This window comes from Phascolarctos cinereus, unplaced genomic scaffold, assembly GCF_003287225.1.
Source record: "Phascolarctos cinereus isolate Bilbo 61053 unplaced genomic scaffold, phaCin_HiC Scaffold_1;HRSCAF=81, whole genome shotgun sequence".
Taxonomy (NCBI): domain Eukaryota; kingdom Metazoa; phylum Chordata; class Mammalia; order Diprotodontia; family Phascolarctidae; genus Phascolarctos; species Phascolarctos cinereus.
Genome location: NW_027555514.1, coordinates 186142217 through 186161357, shown reverse-complemented (window position 1 = coordinate 186161357; position 19141 = coordinate 186142217). Strand labels below are relative to the sequence as shown.

Here is a 19141-nt window from a genome sequence, read left to right as displayed (position 1 = left end):
AGTTATGTGGAAGACGATTAGAACAGGAAAAACTTGAGAATGACTGATGCTGAGTGAAGTGAGCAGAACCAGGAGAACGTTGTATACAGTAACAGCCACATTGTGCAATGACTATCTTTGATAGACTTAGTTCTTCTCAGCAATACAAAGATCTAAGACATCTCTGAAAGTCTCATGATAGAAAATGCTATCTATGTCCAGAGAAAGAACTCTGGAGTTTGAATGCAGATCGAAGCATTTGCCCTTTTTTTCCCTTTTGTTCTGTTTTGTTTCTTCTTTCTTGTGGTTCCTCTTGTTGTTTCTAATTATTCCTTATAACATGACTAATGTGAAAATATGTGTAATAGGAATATATATGTAGAGCCTATATCAGATTGCATGCTGTCTTGGGGAGGGAGGTGGGAAGGGAGGGGGAGAAAAATTTAAAACTCAAAAGCTTATGGAAGTGATTGTTGAAAACTAAATATGAATTAATTAATTAATTAATTTAGAAAAAACTGAGAATGGGAGACAGACTAGAAAGCTGTTACAATCTATGTAAGAGATAATGAGGATATGAGTTAAAATAGGATCTCTGTGAGTAAAATGTTCATGAGAGTCATAAGATGAAGAGGTAGAAATGGCAAGATTTGGCAACTTATTGGATATGCAGGATGAGAGAAAAAGAGAAACTGAGAATAGTGTTGAAGTTACAAATTTAGAAGACTAGAAGAATGGTGGTATCCTCAATAAAAAAAAAAAGTAAGTTCAATATGAGGAGTGGTTTTGGGGGAAGAGATAATGAGTTCTGTTTTGGATATTTTGATGCTGAAAAGTGTCTAGGATATCCAGTTAGTGGTATAGGACTAGGGCTTAGGAGACAAACTGCAGTTAAATATATAGATTGGTTAAGTCATCTACATAGAGAGGATAATTAAGCCCTCTCAGAAGTAGATGAAATCACTGAGCCTGTGTATAAAGAGATATAATAAAAGAGCCTAGTAGAAAACCTTGGGAATACATCCATAGTTAGAGCCTGATGTGCTAATGATAACATTCCAGAGCAAGAGAGACTGAGGAATAGTCAGATAGATAGGAGGAGAAACAAGACGGAACAGTACCATGAAAACTCAGAGAAGAAAGAGTATCTAAGAAGAATGGGTGGTCACTAGTGTCAAATGTAAGGGTCAAGATGGATGAAGACTGAAAAAAGACCATCAGATTTGTAAATTAAGATCTCACTACTAATTTTAGAGGGAGTAGTCTTAGGTATTGAATCCCGGGTGACCCCAACTTTGAGAATTCAGGCATTGGACCTTCTAGAGAAAGAAGAGAATTGCTGTAGAATTTCTGAGTGATGTATTAAAGCTACATAATGGTGGCTGAGATGGGCCAAGAGATCTGGACCTTACCAATCTCCATTGTTAACAGTGAATTATTTGGACAATGGAAAGGAGTGTTACCATTAAAGTGCATTTCCCTTCCACAGGAATCCAGGGCTTTAGAAAGTCTCCAGAGGGGCTAAAGAGACACTCCACGGAACGTTGAACCATTGTGAGTGCTTTATGTATTTTCTGTAGATGCTTAGGGGTTCCAGTGAGTCTTTTGTACCCTTGAATCTCATGTTCTATAGAATGAAATCAAGGCTGTCCTACATGATATGCATTTATTACAGTGAATACTTTGTTTGGGAGCTGGGGACACCATCGCCCGCATTTAGGGAAACCTATTCATAAGTTATATTTTGTAGATTTTCCTGGAGAAACCCCAAGCCGGGGCAGAGAGGTAAAAGGGAAAATGGACTTTTGGTAGTTAGACCTCAGGATCAGACCCAGTCTGTAGAAGGTCAAAGTTTTGGGGGGACCCAGGGCCATGGGCTACACTTACCTATCATCTTTGATGGTGAACCTTTTCTGAAACCCTTGAGAAGCACAAGTTGGTCTGGTTGTTTCCAGGTAAAGTCCATATTTTCTTTCTTCGAAGCCTTACAAGGCAATTCGGCGATACCCCCAGCCTCACCCAGTATCAACTCCTTTCCTCTGGTCAGAGCAGGCAACAGAACTGGATTCCAGAGATTGAGAAGTAGGTAAGGGCCAGAAGCAAGCCCAGCTGCTGACTTTTATTTCCTCCCCTGACCCATCAATGAGATCTAGCTCCTCTGCCACCCCAGCCCTCAAATTCAAGGATAATCACTCACCCAACTGCAGAGCCAGGAGCAAGATTGCAAAGGTAGTTCTTCTATCCATTCTGGCCTTGTCAAGGAAATGAGGAGCTAGACCTTCCGCCAGAGGTGCTAGAGTGGGAAGGAAGTCTGGGAGAAGCTGGTCAGAGCCCTGGTCTCTTCTCTGTGATTCTGTGGATTCAAGAGAATTCAATTAACTAACAACTGTTTCATAGCAGGTCTATCATGTTGAGGCATATTGGAGTAGCTAGGTGGTGCAATGGGTAGAGCACTAAGAATCAGGAAGACTCATCTTCATGAGTTCAAATCTGGCCTCAGATATTTACTTAGCTGTGTGACCCTGGGCAAGTCACTTAACCCTGTTTCCCTCAGTTTCCTCATCTGTAAAATGGGCTGGAGAAAAAAATGGCACTCTAGTATCTTTGCCAAGAAAACCATGAAGAGTCAACACTCAACTGAACAATCATTATGTGAAGGGCGCTGAATTAGTCACTACAGGGAATACAAAGAAGAACAAAACTTTACTTCAGGAGCTTATAAGTATGAATTTTTTTACTGAAATCAAGCCAAACTCTGCTTCTGGGCAGCTTTCATCCTTTGATTCTCATGCATAGAATCATGTATTAAGTGTTGGCAGGGACCTTAGGGATATTTAGAACAAATCTAATTCTTTCGCTGGTGGTTTTTCAAGTACTTGAAGTGTCCCTATTGTCCCAGCCCCAAGTTGAACTAACCCTAATTCTTTCAAGCAATCCACTGTCAAAATATTTTGGAGGCATTATGTTTCCCAGAGCTAAGGCCCAGCAAACAGGCTGTGCCCTGAGTTTGGCATAACAATAATCCTTTGCGCTCTGGATGATCTCACCCTCTGACAAAGTGATTGCCTTGACCAAGCACCAGGTGTTCACTGCCCCCTATTTCCCAAGGACCTGAGAGCCATCCATCACCTAGATTGACTTGCTCATGATCCCTATTCCTTGTAACAGCTAAGATAACTGAACCAGATACTATACCCTACTCTGAGACAATCAACTTGGAGACTGTTCCCACAGGACTCAGGAACACCTGCATTGTTCACACAAGAGCCTGCCATGGGAAACTGCTACTCAAGGTCTAAGAATGATTATGTCATAGTCCAGCCCACTTATGTATATAAGCATTGCCTTTACTCAACATATTAAGCCCTCCTTCGCAGGAGGGGGAGCTTCTTTGCTTACAAGTCATTTTTCTCACTTTGAAATAAATTATAACACTACTTTGTGTCCTGACACGCCTGCGTCTGGCCTGCTCTGTTCGGCTCAGGCCATTCCTAGGTTAGAGATTGTCTGAGTCTGGCCTGCATTCAAAATTCTGTTGACATTAATTGGTGGCGGAAGTTCATGGGTGTATGTGGAAGTGAAGCCTGGAGCCCTCTGGTATGGGTGGAAATGGGCTAGGTGCTAGTGGAGCTTTCTATGGAGTCCAACTCCGCCTCCTTTGACAAGTTCACTGCTGTCACTCCCAGTCCATCGTTGACTTGATTGAGTTTGCTTTTCTGGTAAGGATATTCTATGCACACCTGTGGTTCTTTGCACGTCTCTGGTAAATTTGCTGTTGTGTGTTTCTGTTTTTCTGTACATTCCAGTGCCAGTGTGCCCACCCCCCAGCCAGCAAGCTTTTACTTGCTTCTGTTCCAGCTTCCATCCCCCATACAGGCTAAGAGGGTGTTTGGTTAGCTAATGGTTTACCACAGTAATTTGGCCCCTCTTCATGCCTCTGGCAATTGGTTTTGTAAATTGCATAACCCTCTAGATGGGGTAATTGCTTACACTGTGTGCCTTGTATCAACTGGGTAAAATAAGATCTGTGCACTTTGTTGTTTGTTTTTGTCTTGTCATTTTGTCTGTGTGTCTTTGTAAGATGCAGAATGTCTGTCATGTTTGTGCTGTGAGCTAGATTATGTTACCTTGAAAAATTTAAAATGCAGCCAGCCAGAAAAACTTCTAACAACTATAGCTGGAACACTGGAAAAGATTAATGAGGAACTTTCATAGTTGAAGCAGGTTGTCCCAGTAAGCAAGATTAACCCTTACTTTAGGCTTTCTGTGGGAGATTAGGTTATAAGAAAAACCTGTAAGACACTTTTTTTCCCCCTGTCATTTCAATCATTGGCCCCAGTTGGAATTACAGAAATAAAGTCAGATAATCAAAGTAGTAGAACTGCTAAAAACATCTTAGCAGATTCTGGAGGTTTGGAGATTAATTATTAAGGACTTTGGAATTTAGTCATTTTTAAGATTACAAGAGAGAAATGGCTGAACAAGTTGTGGTATATGAATGTAATGGAATACTATTGTGCTATAAGAAATGATGAGCAGGCAGACTTCAGAAAAACTTGGAAAGACTTGTATGGACTGATGCTGAGTGAAGTGAGCAGAACCAGGAGAACGTTGCACACAATAACAGCCATGTTGTGTGATGACAAACTTTGATAGACTTAGCTCTTCTCAGCAATGCAAGGATCTAAGACATCTCCAAAAGTCTCATGATGGAAAATGCCATCCACATCCAGAGAGAGAACTATGGAGTTTGAATGCAGATTGAAGCATAGCATTTGCTCTTTTTTTTCTTCTGTTTTCTTTTATTTCTTCTTTCTTGTGGTTCCTCCTATTGGTTCTAATTCTTCTTTACAACATGACTAATGTGAAAATATGTTTAATAGGAATGTATATGTAGAGCTTATATCAGATTGCATGTCATCTTGGGGAGGGAGGGGGAGAAAATTTAAAACTCAAAAGTTATGGAAGTGAATGTTGATAACTAAAAATAAATTAATTTTTAAAAAAAAAGAAAAAAGAAGATTGCAGGACAAAACTCTTGAGACTTCAAAGTAATTACAGAAACTCACTCCCTTCTGAAACATATTAGCAAGTTTTGGAGTACCACTCTGTAGAATTTGTTTTAAAGAAAAATAAGGATTAAATCTTATAAATGTTTTAAAAAGTTTTTAAAAAGTAGTTGGCAAGCTTAATAGTTTCATTGTTGTAGGACCATGAAGGAAAGCTAGTTGGTAGAATTCCAGAATGAAGAAAGTGAAGGAAAAAAAATAGTTAAATGGTTGGCACTTTAAGACCACCTCTTGTTAACCTCCCCCTCCCCAGGTCAGATACCCTTTCCCTTTTATCTTGTTAACCCTGTGTTCTCAGATCAGATTAAGAAAAGAGAATGTTAGAGAATTATAGGGAAACAGTACATCCTGCCCACCCTGCTCCAGTAGCTGCAAGTGGTCCCACAGCCTTCAGCTGTTGGGGGAGGGAAGGGAGTCAGACCCCACGGCCAGCATTCACCTTGCCCTGCCACCAGGAACTACTACCAATGGGAAGGTCCTGGCACCAGCCACCCGAACCCCTAGGCTTTTCCCTTTGCCACACCCCCAAAGCCCAGTCAGTTGGTGTCTCCAAGGTGGGCCCTGCCCTTAGCAGGCCCCACCTAGATACTGCCTAGGAGGGTCCAGATGCCCCTGGCAGCACCTAGCATGGCAGTAAATGGTGGGGGAGCCAGCCAGCCTGCCTCTGCCCTTGGTAAATTCACCCTTTTCTCTTCCAGTTGCAGAAACTTATTAGCTGTGTAATCTTAGGCAAGTTATCTTATCTCTGCTCCAGTTTCCTGACTCATAATTATTATTATTTCTTTAATTGAATGTAATTGTTCCATGCCTGATAACTCTAAAGTGGTTTTTAAATGCTAAAGGTAATAAGATCAATGATTTTTATATGTGATAATTTGGAAATGCAGTTGATGTCATCTGAAGTTTTGTGTCATGTTTTAAATACATGATATTGTTTATGTTGTTGTATTTCTAAATTGTTTTATATTTCTAAATTCTCTTACATTGTGAAATTTGAGAGATCGTTGTAACAGAAATGCTGTTAGACAAAACTTCCCTTTTAATATGGATGCTATTAGATTATGAATTGGGCTTTTAAAAGGATGTGATTAAAAAATAGATAATTGAAAACTGTTTAAAATTTAATAAGTTATTTTAGTTATAAAACACATAATACTACTACTACTGATAATATTTACTATAATAACAAATTTTCTTTTGAAAATCTTGGCAATTATGAAAGTGTATAAGGTGGTTTAAAGATGTAGCTTCAGCATATTAATGATGAGTCAACTATTAGGTGTTTGCTGTATTTCTGAAGCCCCAGAATATGGGTAGCTTTATAAGTAAAAGATTAATGAAACTGTTAGGGAAACATCAAGAAAGACATTTAAGCCCTAAGTTGTGGTTAGTGAAATTTTGTTATTTAAGGTTAAAAAAAAAATTCTAGGACTGCAATTTACTATTGTTTTGAGTTTTGATTACAGGGATAGTTATATGATGTCCATATATCTATATGTCACAAAGTCAATAGTAGAAATGGCATGTGAAGCAGTTTGAAAACTGGTTAAAAGTGCATGTCTATGCCTGGGAAAGGTTTTGGGGATGACCTCGGACACAGACTACATAGGATCCCCCTGACTCTATTTCCCCATTGAGTTATTTCCTTTCTGAAAAGGAAAATTCCTCACCTGGTTAATCCTAAGCCTTGCTTATAACAGTTGTGACTACATGATTGACTGTTAGATATGACTCATGCCTGGAATCAAACAGAGGCAAGGCAGTTTCCCCCTCTGTTATGATATAGGACATTGTTATAACTATTTCCCTCTTTTTCCTTTTATAGCAAATTTCTATAATGAAGAAGTTTTGTGAGTACAATACTAATCTTTTAAATAATAAGTTGATACTGGAACATCTCTGAGTTACTATGATAGGATGCAAGTATGAACATCTTATAATTTTAACCTATATTTGTGGTCAAATTATAATATAGGAATGATATTCTCCAAAGGAGCAAATGATTAGATAAAGTAATAAGACAAAGATGTAATGTGAAGGTTTTCTAATTAATAGTAAATTTTGGAAAAAGCAATGGGATTAGACTTTTCTCTAAGAATTATACATATATATGTATAATTGGCTTCCAAAATTTATTTATCATGGAAATTAGGCTTTGAGTTTGAGTTTTAAGTTTCAGTAATAAATTCTCAAAATTGGATTAAGGTTTTATTAATTAAGCATTAATTGAATTTTACACATAAATTATACTGATAATAGTAAAGAAAGTAAAATTATTTTACCAATTTTAAAATATCTGTCTGATCATTTAAAAAGGGCAGAAGAGTTCATTTAGACCCTCATAAATTTTTAAAAGATTCTTATATCAGGTATAGGATTTAGGTAAGGATAGAAACAGTAAAAGGTATAAGAACTGAAATTCTCTGAAGTTTCAAACTTGCAGAACCGAATTTAAGTGATTGTACTAAATTATATTAAGTAAAAGATACTTAGGGACCTGATAACTATGGGAGACATGTGGGATTCAAATGTGGTGGTTAAATGAATATTGAGAATGGATTACTAGGATACAAGGAGACTTGATAATAATTAATATCAGTGATAACTGTTGTATTGCTTCGGTCTTTTGTTCCAAGATATTTATGTTAAATTTTCTTGGCTATCTTGGCTGACATGGAAATCTCCCTTCTCAGAACCATCCCATTGTGAGCCCTCTAAGTAGTTTGATTTGTAACTAACTTAATGTAATTATGTCTTATCATTTTCTCACCCTACATTCTTGCCCTTCCCTCTATTTTCTGCTTGCAAGCAAACAATGGTTAACAGTGATACCTGGGCCCCTTAAGGAACTAACCCCATCATGGGCAACATCTTGTCATGGCCCAGCTGGCCTCTAATGGCATCTTGGCTTATCTGCCTCTCTTTTATTGGTCATAAGGATAGGAGTTCTTTCAGACCCCCTCCCTTTGGCCAAAAGGGGGAAATGTCAAAATATTTTAGAGGCATCCTGTTTCCCAGGGCTAAGGCCCAGCAAGCAGTCTGTGCCCTAAGCTTGGCATAACAACAGTCCTTTGCACTCTGGATGATCTCACCCTCTGGCAAAGTGTATTGACTTGACCAGCACCAGGTGTTCACTGCCACAAATAGCAAGTTTACCAGTATTATGACCATCCGGATTACCCGTCTCTGATCCACTACAGTTTGTCAGCATCCCTCTTCAAAATGAGGTGCCCAATAGAGGCAGAATGGAGTAATGGAGAGAAAGACAGATGAATCAGGAAGCTCTGGGTTCACACACATACCCACATATACTGGCTACCAGGCCCTGGGCAAATTATGTAACCTCTCAGTGCCCCTAGGGACTCTCTGTGACTATGATTTGTAAAACAGTTGTTGATCTGCATTGGAAGAGGAGTTTCCTCCCCTAGGAATTCCTTGTGCTAATGAACTGGATTTTTAAAAAATTAATAAGTAAAATATATAGTGCTCAAAATGGAAAATGGCATTCCAGATCCTTAATATAAATAGCTATCTACATGTTGTCTCCTTCATTTGAATGAGTTCCTTGAGGACAGATCAAGATTCTGTGGACTATACTGTCCATGACATTTTCTTGGCAAAGATACTGGAGTGGTTTGCCATTTCCTTCTCCAGTAGATTAAGGCAAATGGAAGTTAAATGATTTGCCTAGGGTCACACAGCTTGTAAGTGTCTGAGGATGCATTTGAACTTGGGTCTTCCTGACTCCAGGCCCAGAGCTCTATCTACTGAGCTGCCTAGCTGCCTCACCAAGGACATAGGAAGCACTAAATAAATGTTTGCTGACTGACTAAATGACTGCCCAGTCCAGGGTACAGTGTGCCTATCACCGTCCTCATTCTAGATCCTATGTTTCCCTTCCCTTACAAAACGCACCACCCTCTAAAAACCCTGCATCATTTTCATCTAAAACTGTAGTCTCTTCATGCCTCCCCATCCTATGCTTGGCAAGTGATTTTTTTGAACTTATCTTTAATGCTTTAAAGTTGTCTCTATTGAATTCCATCTTATTAAATTTGGCCTGACATCCTCCGCTATAGACATCTTTATGGAACTCTGTTGTTCAATACATTAGCTGTCCCTTCCGCCTTCATACTATGCGTGATAAGTGAAAATGAGTAATGAAGAGGCATTAGGAGAAAAATGGAAGTTAAAAGGAGAAAGAAATGACAATGGGCTGAGAAGAATAGGACAGGCTTAACAGAGAAGATGGCATTTAAACTTTATGGTTTTTGTTTTGTTTTTTGGTCTAGGCAATGGGGTTAAGTGACTTGCCCAGGGTCACACAACTAGTAAGTGTTATGTGTCTGAGGCCGGATTTGAACTCCGGTCTTCCTGAATTCAGGGCCAGTACTCTATCCACTGTGCCACCTAGCTGCCCCAACACTTAAACTTTATAGATAGGAGGTAAAAGACTAGCAGCACCAGCACCACCACCACCACCAGCGGTAGTAACTTAACATGTAGAAGTCATGTAATATAAAGGACTAGAGATCCCTCCTCAAAGCCAGAAAGGCATGACTGGGTTGCCCTGGGTCCATCCCTTAACCTGCTAGTACCCACCTGAATTGGTAGAAGGATTTTCCTCACCTGACAATTCTGTGCCGATGAAATCACAGGCCCAGTCCCTACCTCTCCCTTCAAGATTCACAAAGCATTTTACAACAGCATATACAAAGATACAGAGAACAAATACAAAAGCAATATTTGTGAGAACAGTGAAGACATAAGTCTGGCTGGAGTGGGGAGTTTATGCAAGGTTGAAGCAAGAAATGAGATCGGAGAGGGAGATTTCAGTCATATTGTGGTGTGCCATGAATGCCACAATAAGGACTTCCATCTTTATCATGTAATAAATATATCATTCCCAAAAGAGACCCATTGAAGGTATTTGAATGGGGGGGGGAAACATGAGCAAAGCTGTTCTTTAGGAAGATTAATTTCTCTCTCTCTCTCTTTTTTTTTTTTTAGGATAGGCAATGGGGTTGTGACTTACCCAAGGTCACACAACTAGTTAAGTGTTATATGTCTGAGGCCGGATTTGAACTCAGGTCCTCCTGAATCCAGGGCCACTGCTCTATCCACCGCGCCACCTACCTGCCCCCAAGATTAATTTCTCTTTAAGGACACATATGTATAAAACCATTTATAGTAGCTCTATTTGGCAAAGAACTAGAATCTAAAGGGCCACCCGTCAATCAGAGAATGGCTGAACATATATACATTATATATACATATATATATACGTATGTATGTATGTATGTGTGTATACATATATATATATATATATATATATGAATATAATATAATGACATAAGAAATGACAAAAAGGATGGCTTCAGAGAAATTTTGGAATACTTGTATACAATTTGAGAGGCAACCAGGGGATAGAGCACTGGACCTGGATACTCACTAACTATGCGACTCTGGGCATGCCATTTAACCTCTGCCTGGCTCAGTTTTCTCAGCTATAAAATGGGGAAAATAGTAGTTACCTCCTCCCAGCATTGTTGTGAGGATAAAAATGAAATCATATTTGCAAAGCACTTTGTAAATCTTAAAGTGCTATATAAATGCTAACTATCATTATTATTGAATGAAATGAAAGGAACCAGAAAAACAATTTATATAATAACAGCATCATAAAGAAACACAACCTTGAGAGACTTAAGAAATTTTTTCAGTGTAATCACCAGCCATGATGCCTGAGGGCCGATGACAAAGCATGCTACTTACCGCCTGTTGGAGAAGTAATGGACATGGCCAATTGAGGAAATTTGTTTTGCATAACTATGTATATTTGTTATAAGGATTTTTTTTTCAATGAAGGGTTAGGAGGGAGAGAAAATAAATGCTTGTTAATTTAAAAGATAATTTTTAAATATTAACTTTTCTTCTTTTTAAAAATATTTGTATTTTATTTGTTTCGACATAGCAGATAACATCCTAATGAACAAGCACACAAAGTCTACTCCCCCAAAAGAGTTAAACAGAATCAGCTGAAAGAGTAGTTTCGGCTGATGGTGCACATCACTTTAAGAAGATCAGTTTGGCAGCCAGTAAACTGAAGTGGGCACATGTACACACACAAACACAAGAGTGGCCAGATCAGTATCCTAAGAGAAAGGGGCTCTCTTGTCAACCATCCCCATTTTCTACTCCTTCCACCCCTGTATTCCACTTCTGTATCCTTCCTACACCCCTACATTTCCTGACTAGAAAACTCCCCCCCACTCAGCATTTCACCACCCCCAACTTCCTCAGTTCTAGGAAAGAAGCAATATGAACCAGACTGGAGAGGGAGGGAAGAAAAGGGGGAGGGTTTGGGGGAAGCGGTTAAGGAAATAGCAAGAAGAGGGAAATTAGTGGCTTCCTGTTTCCAAAGTCTAGAATAGGAGAAATGAGTTTCTGATTATTCTTTATGGATCTCGGGACCTTGAGAATGCACTTGCTGTGGGACAGACAAAAGCCTAAACAGAACCAGCTTCATCCTAATTCGTGAACAAACACTGAGCACATTGAAAGGGAATATTGTGTGGTGGGAAGAGACTAGATTTGTATGCAGAGGAGATGGGTTCAAATCCTAGCACTGCTACTAATTAAACTGTGTGACCTTGGCCAAGTCGCTGAATTTCTTTAGGCTTCAGAATCCTCATTTGTAAAAATAAGGAGGGTTGGACTAGATTGTGTATAAAATCCTTTTAAGCTCTAATTTCTATGATTTTATGTAAACCATTTCTTTCACACTTCTCTGAGAAAGTGCTAAGGGACTGAGACTGCCAGCTGGGTTGAAGAGGAAGCTGAAAAAAATGAACTGATCATACCATGGAGGCTTGCTGTAAGTAACAGGAGTGGTGTAAGCATTACTGAGAGTTCCCTAGGTTTGGGGTGGGGGACTTTTGGCCTTAAGGGAATTTTTCTCCAGGGAGAAGCCACATAGAGAATTAGAGAAGGAAGAAGTGTGAGTCATGATTCTCTCTGTCAAGCTCAGAGGAATTGTGACAGGAATACTGGCCTTCATGCTACCCAAAGTAGGGGATTACAGAAGTGAGACTGGGAATGAACAAAGGAGAATCGAACTCACTGAGAACCAGCAGCTGCAGGGCTTGGCAAAAAGGATGCCTAACTCACAGCTCATTTCTCCAACTTTCTGCTTCCCTTTCCCCCACCAACTAGTAAAGATAAAAGGCAGGAATAATAGACCTAAGTCACCCTCCCTCTCCCTGCCTCAAGTTCTATTGCAGCCTGATATACCTTATTTTAATGCTATGTGATCCTGATTTAAAGTATGTGGTCATTAACTATGATTCACATCTGCTAGACTATTTATGAACCTGAAGAAAAATTTAGCAAGGAAAGAAGCCTATAAGCAGAGAAGAGTGGGAGTTGGCAAAGGTGCCTTAGGCACCCACCCACAGCCACAAGGGGCCATCTATACTCTCCACTTCCTTACTGAAAACTGCAAAGTAAATGGACAATAATTGGGGAATAGTTAAAAAAAAATGTGGTACATAAATATAATGGATTATTACTACACTGCAAGAAAGTATACATATGAAGAATAGTGATAAGTATGGAAAGACAGTGAACTAATCCAAATGAAAGTAAGCAGAATCAGGAAAGCAGTATACATGGTGACTACAACAATATAAAGGAAAAGAACAAAAAAAAGAAGAAAAAAAGAAACATATTGCTATATAATTATAGTGACAAAGCTGGACCTCAAAGAAGAGATATGAGAATGTACCACCCTACCTTCTTTGCAGAGGTAGGAGACTGTTGATGGGGAATACTGTATATAATAGCCAATTTGGTTAATGTGTTGGTTAGTTTTACTAAACTGCTTTTTTCCTTTCTTTATCATTTATTATAATGGATAGTTCTCTGTGTGGGGAGATGGGAGAGATATACTGGGGAATGAAGATGATATAAAAACAAAAGATATCAATAAAATTTAAAGAAATAAAATAAACATCCCAGCAAGAGGAGGTTGAATATGTAGGTACACAAAGACTTGCACATAGTAGACGCTGAATGAACATTTGCCAAATGAACAAATGAGAGTTGAGAAGGGCTGAAAGTAGGTCATTTGTAAAATCGGTATAGCACTGAGAATGGGGCCTGGGGCAGGTTGGAGGAGAGAAGGATGGATATTGGATGCTAGACAGGTTGAGGGGGGAGGGAGGAAGGACTTTCTAGCTTGGAGATTGCCTCTTTCCTTGCCTCCTTTCATGTTGGGTTATTGTCTTTCAACCCCCAATCCTCCCTTGTGAGGAGGGTGCACATTTTCCACTCTCCTTCGAAGCCTGCACATCCCCCACCTGAGAGCCTGTAGTCCCTGGATGTGTGTGGGGGTTGTCTTCTCTGCCACCTCTGGGCCCCAGGGCTCACCAGAGGCTAAGGTTTTCCAGCTGCCTGTTTGCCTTTGCTGAGGGCCTGGAGCTCACATTTCCGCTGAGCCTGGGAGGCCCCAGAGAGAGGTCTTTGATTCTTATAATCTCCAGCCACCATGGAGCTAGACTATACATCCTGTGCCCCACTGCTCCTCAGCCCTCATCCTCAGAGATGCGTATGTCAGCTCTGGTGTATCTAGCCAAGGGTCTCTGCATATCTCTCTGTCTGGCCTTAAGTGGGTCTGCCTGCATCTATGCTTTTTGATGCTGATACCTAGAACTCTCTGCCACTGCATTTCTGTCTCCTACTTCAAGAGGCTGCGCCTCCCAGCCTTGCTCTAAGCTCCAGCCCCTCTGCTCCATTCTTAGCAACCCCATCTCCGGCTGCCACTCTGTTCTTTCTTTCTCTTGTCTGTAAACACCATCCTGTTCCCTAGCAGGAACCCAGACATTTGATAAGCTTTGATCTGAAACAGGTCTTCGAACTGAAAACAACCACCAACACAACAATTTGAAACTCCACGATTCAGACATGGGCCTAGGAGGTAGAGGGCAGGGCAGGCAACAAAGGGAGGGGTACACATACAGAAAGGGAAAAGGACAGATGGAGAGAGAAGGTAAGGAAGTCTAGGGAGAGATAAAGATAGAGAGCCCCAGAGCAACACATTAAAACAATAGATAGATAGATAGATAGATAGATAGATAGATAGATAGATAGATAGATAGATAGATACATACATACATACATCACACAATGCACATACTCAAGCCCCATGCAGTCACACAATTCGAGAACAATAGAGACTGAAAGAAAGAAGAGAGAGAGAGAGAGAGAGAGAGAGAGAGAGAGAGAGAGAATGCAATATAGAGGCAAAGACCAAATAAAGAATGGGAACCAAAATGAAAAGGGGCAGAAGGAAGACAAAGAAACAGAAGAGATAATAAAATACACACATTTATGTTTATAGAAATATATGTACGCATACACAGAGCTCTCCAGGTTGTCTGGCACTGTGTCCCCAGCCCCGGGTGGGGGGGGGGGTAAGAGGCTTAGGGGAGAGGAAGAGGGCACAGCTTCACCACAGCATCTGTATATGATCCCACAGGCACTTTTATCTCCCCTCTATGACCGCTCATTTACCCCCTTACCCCTACCATGGGCATGTGCCCCCAGTCTCCCTCACACACAAATATCAAGCACCTCCCCCTTACTGGTTTCATTTAGGTGAACTTCCTAGAGACCACGATCCCTCTGAAGGGATCTTTGTGGTCTAGTTGCTGCAACCTCTACCATCCTCTCCTTTGCCTGACGCCCACTTGAGGGGGGTACAGCCCCACCCCACCCCATACCCCCATACTCTACCTAGTCCCTAGAGGAGCCGAGCTGAGATCAGCGTCCTCCTCCCCTCAGCCCTGCTGTCCCCCACCCCCACCTGATCTGTGCCTTTTCAGAAAAGTAATCTGGTTTCCCATCCTGTGGTCTGCAAACCATTCCATCTTCTCTTCACTTAGCAACAAGGCCCAGGGTACCGTGGCAGAGCGGCCTCTTTTTCAAATGTTCTCCATTTGAAGCCAGAGGTATTTTGTACTTAAGATAATCTCCAAATTGACCTCCTCCACTCAAGGAGTTATCTGTCTATCCTGCTTCCCCTCCCCCTGTGGGGAACCTGCGGCCTCGAGGCCACATGTGGCCCTCTAGGTCCTCAAGTGCGGCCCTTTGACTGAACCCAAACTTCACAGAAATCGGGAGATGTTCGAGGCCGAAAGTTCACTACCCCTGCCTTCCCCCTCCCCATCTGTGCTTTATTTGGTTTTTCTAGAGGGAGCAAAGGGGAAGAGCTCTAAAGTGTTTCTAACCCTGACAGGTAGGACCTGATAGCAGCCATTTTGTGTCTAGTGGACAAAAATCTAGCATTTCATAGGAAAATGAGTCCAAGATGAAATGCTTACTTCCAAACCCTGCCTCCCAGGTTCTGTACTTCTCAACCCCAAACTTCGCTCTGCCGAGAGTGTAAGTGCATCCCAGGCAGGGCCAGAACTCTGGACTATTAAATCCTCGTCCTGACCCTATTTTAAAAGCAGAGTTGACCTAATTGCAGTGAGGGAGAACCCTGAAACAGGGAATATGGGTATTCCTTGTTTCTCAAGAGTAGACGTGTTCTCCTTGGACTCCCTCCCAGAATTATCCTGTTAAAAGAAGGTGAGACTGATGATGGAGCATACTAACCACCATCTGACAGAGAGGTAGGGGACTTCAGGAAAAAACTGAGATGTACATTTCCAGAAATGCCAAAAGTATGGGTTTGTTTTGCTTGACACTGCTTGTTATAAGAAAATGTGTTTTGTTTACTAGGGGGAGGGTTAGAGGGGAAGAGGCAGACTGTCGATCCTGATGCCAAAAGAAAGAAAAGACAAAAAAAAAAGGTCATTGTAACATTTTTGGAATCACGGAAGAGAACAGAATGAGGTTCTGAAGGAGAAACAGACAAGCACAACAGCTTTGAAATGAATATGTTGAACTTATTTTATTTTTTAAAAAATGTTAGTAGATATAATAGATTCATGGTTTCATATATAATCCTCTTTTTCTGTTTGGAATAGATGAAAATATTCATACTTGTTCATAATTTTCAACTTCAGAATAACAAAAAAAATTAAAGTTAGTTTTTTAAAGGGAGTCAGGAGAGGAGCTGGGGAGCATCGGGGCCTCAGGAACTGAGCTGGCTTCAGTCCTGAGGAAAGAATTAGGAAGCAGAGGTGGAAAGCTGTTACTTTGTAGGAACCAGCTGGAGAAGAAGCCTAAAATCACAGAATTGAAAGCTGGAAGGGCCTTTTGTGACCTTCCAGTTCAAAGAAGGCAGTGGAAAGAATGAGGGATTTGGCATCAGAGAAACTTGGGTCCATAAGCTGGCCCTGCTACCTGTTCGAACTTAGTCAAAAGCCATTTAACACCTCTCTGTCTTTCATTTTCTTATCTGTAAAATGAGGGGATTCCATTAGATGGCTTCTAAGGCCCTTTCCAGTTCGGAATCTATGATTCTACAAACTCCTGCATTTGATAGGAAAGGAAAACGAAGACCTAGAAAAGTAAAGTGTTTTGTTCAATATCACAAAGACAGTAAATAGTATTTGAACCCCAATCCTTTGACTTCAATTCATCGGTGTCTTCATCACACTGTGGCATATCATCTCTACCACTCCAAAACACTGAACATATGACTGCAGAAGCAGGTGCCTCTCCTCTCTTCTCCTTTCCTCTCCTCTCCTCTGCTTTCCTCTTCTCTCTCCTCCTCACTCTCCATGTCTTCCATTTATATGCACCTTCTCCTGCCCTACCATACCTATTTTTTTTCTCTACCTCCTTCCTTCTCAATCTTAATTCCTGCCTTCTCTTTCCAAGAACTGGCTCTAAACATTGAATTTCCACTCCTTTCTTTCCCTTTCACCACCCCCTCCTCTCCTGTAGGTATGTTTCTTTCTTTACCTCTCCTGCCCTGGAAAGTCCGCAAGTCACCAGAGATTCCTATTCCTTGACCCTCCCTCTTCATCCCAGTTTCCTCACTATTTCTCCAGGCTTCAGTTTCCTTATCTGTAAAAGGGTGGGGGACAGAGGGTGAATTTATCACCTTTAAGGGCTTTTCTGGCTCTGAATCTATGATCTGATGATATTTCTTATTTCCCTCACCCATACTTTGATCCTTTGACCTAGGAATGAAAAGTGGAACTCCTGTCTGTCTTACCTCAAGTTGTCTTTTTTTCTCTCTTCTTGATCAATATCTGGTCCACTGATTGATGCAAGTGTGTCCTCATGAGAACTTGGAGCTTTTTACCCAGAAATACAGTAGGGAGAGGGTTTTGCCATCTGTCAAGACTGTAATGGAGTGATAAAAGACAGGAAATCCGTCAGTGAAGTGCTCTCCAAACTCCTAGGCCTAGCCTAGCCCTGTACGTCACCTCTCTAGTTTGGGTCCCCACCCCCTATCATTTTTCTGTATTCAAGACTCAGGGTAAAATGTCAAAGTGGAATAGCTTGAGTTAAGGGAAAAGTTGACCAAATGAGGAATAGAAACCTACAGTTATCAACATTTTAATAAAATTTCAAAACACAAAGACATTGACACTGTCATCTGGACTGGGCTTCCAGGAAAACAAGAATTTAGGAAGAAAGGAACATAGGTATGTAGGAGTAAGAAAAGGGATTAGGAGCATCTCTAGAACTATCCCAGGGTGATTGATGGGCCATCTGCCTCTAGACTTATTAGTATTTTTTTATACTTCACTGGAAGGTTGTCAGCAAGGCCGGTCACACCAGAAAGCTGCTTCATAGCCAACATACCCAACTGCTCTGTAGCAGCTGTCCCACTGGGCATCCTAAGTTAGGTCTTTGTGGACCCTGATGTTTCACCTCTTTCATCATAGGTGTCCAAGTAGACCAAAGAATATATTTATTTCTTCCATTTCCTGGAAGTTCGGGGATAGGAGAATGCTTTTTCCGGAGCTTCCAGGAGGCTTTTTAATAATGGACTACTGCCTCATTACTACTAATTTTGAAGATTCATGGTGTTCCAAGATGGAGGAGGTGAAACTAAGGTGGGAAAAGTCAGAGAGTAGACCCAGGTGACCCTACTCCTAGATCCTCAGGTTTTCCTGGTCTCAAGGGGCAGCTAGTATTGATACAGCTAATTGAAAGAATTTTCAAGCTCAAGATGTAGGTTGTTAGTTACAGAGGAGACAAGAACGTGTAAAGAGGAAAGTAAAGGGCCTCCAGGTGCAGCTGTCTGTGTTTGGTGCTTTACCAAACAGTAGCTGTGCCTGGGTTCCTCTGTAAAGGCTAGATTGGGAGATGATGGCTAAGACTGGACCAGATGGGGATTCTTTTCACATCGCCAAGAAGAGCTGATCCTGACTGCCTCAAATTCTGACTCCTTTCCCCCAGTGCAAACATGCACATCCTTCTGAACACCACTTGATCCTTTCCCGGACTCATTGCTTCCTCCCTGTTCTTAGGGCCTCCCCAGCCCTCACCCATTAGAGATCTGGGTAGTCGAATGCCTAAGATCTCAAGATGGCTGAGGCAGCTGACACCTGCAGCTGTGGCTGTGGCAGAAACTGTCAGTCTACAAAGGCAGCCCTCTCCTCACTTCCTCAGAAAGTTTTCCCCAGCACCCCCACCCCCACCACCCCTCAGAGGAGCTGATGCTCCTCCTCTGGGAGAGGACAAGAAGCAATAGGTTTTTGCCCAGTGACTCTGGCCTGTAAGGGAACCCTGTATTTTAAAAAAATATATTTGCACTGGAGGAGTGAAAGCCACAGTGGTCTAACTCTAAATTCATGCTTTAGAATACTCAGTTCCAGTCTTCCCCTGTCTGGTCCTTTGGCAGTCAGACCCCAAGATGGAAGGGTCAAGCGATGGACAAAGTTCTGAGGATACTGAGTCTTCAAACTGGTGAGGCAACACCTTCCTAGGTGATGGTGCTCACTCCGCTTCCTGCCTGCTTGATGCAGGCTGGTTAGACACCTCCAGTGGGGTCATGGAAGGAAGTCAGAAACAGCTAGAAAGATTGATGAATTCATAAGCATATCTCCTGGCTGTTTGTGATTGGTGCATTCAAAAGGGCCTGAGATCTGCTTATTCTAGCCTGGGGAGTTGCCTAATCAACT

General features: G+C 41.3%; 1 protein-coding gene across 2 annotated transcripts in view; it reads right to left on the bottom strand.

Moving 5' to 3' along the window:
• Positions 1–17452, bottom strand: part of CD4 (CD4 molecule) — a 41491-nt gene extending 24039 nt beyond the window's left edge. Inside the window, exons 1-3 of one of the 2 annotated variants that reach the window (XM_078155600.1) lie at positions 17221–17452; positions 2177–2332; positions 1867–2040 (exon numbers count right to left, since the gene is read on the bottom strand). In XM_078155600.1, the coding sequence (XP_078011726.1) occupies positions 1867–2040; positions 2177–2225 (223 nt within the window). In that variant the 5' untranslated portion in view covers positions 2226–2332; positions 17221–17452. The remainder of the gene's footprint in view (positions 1–1866; positions 2041–2176; positions 2333–17220) is intronic. The other variant, XM_020994251.2, reaches the window with a different exon arrangement.
• Between the last annotated feature and the right edge of the window lie 1689 nt (positions 17453–19141).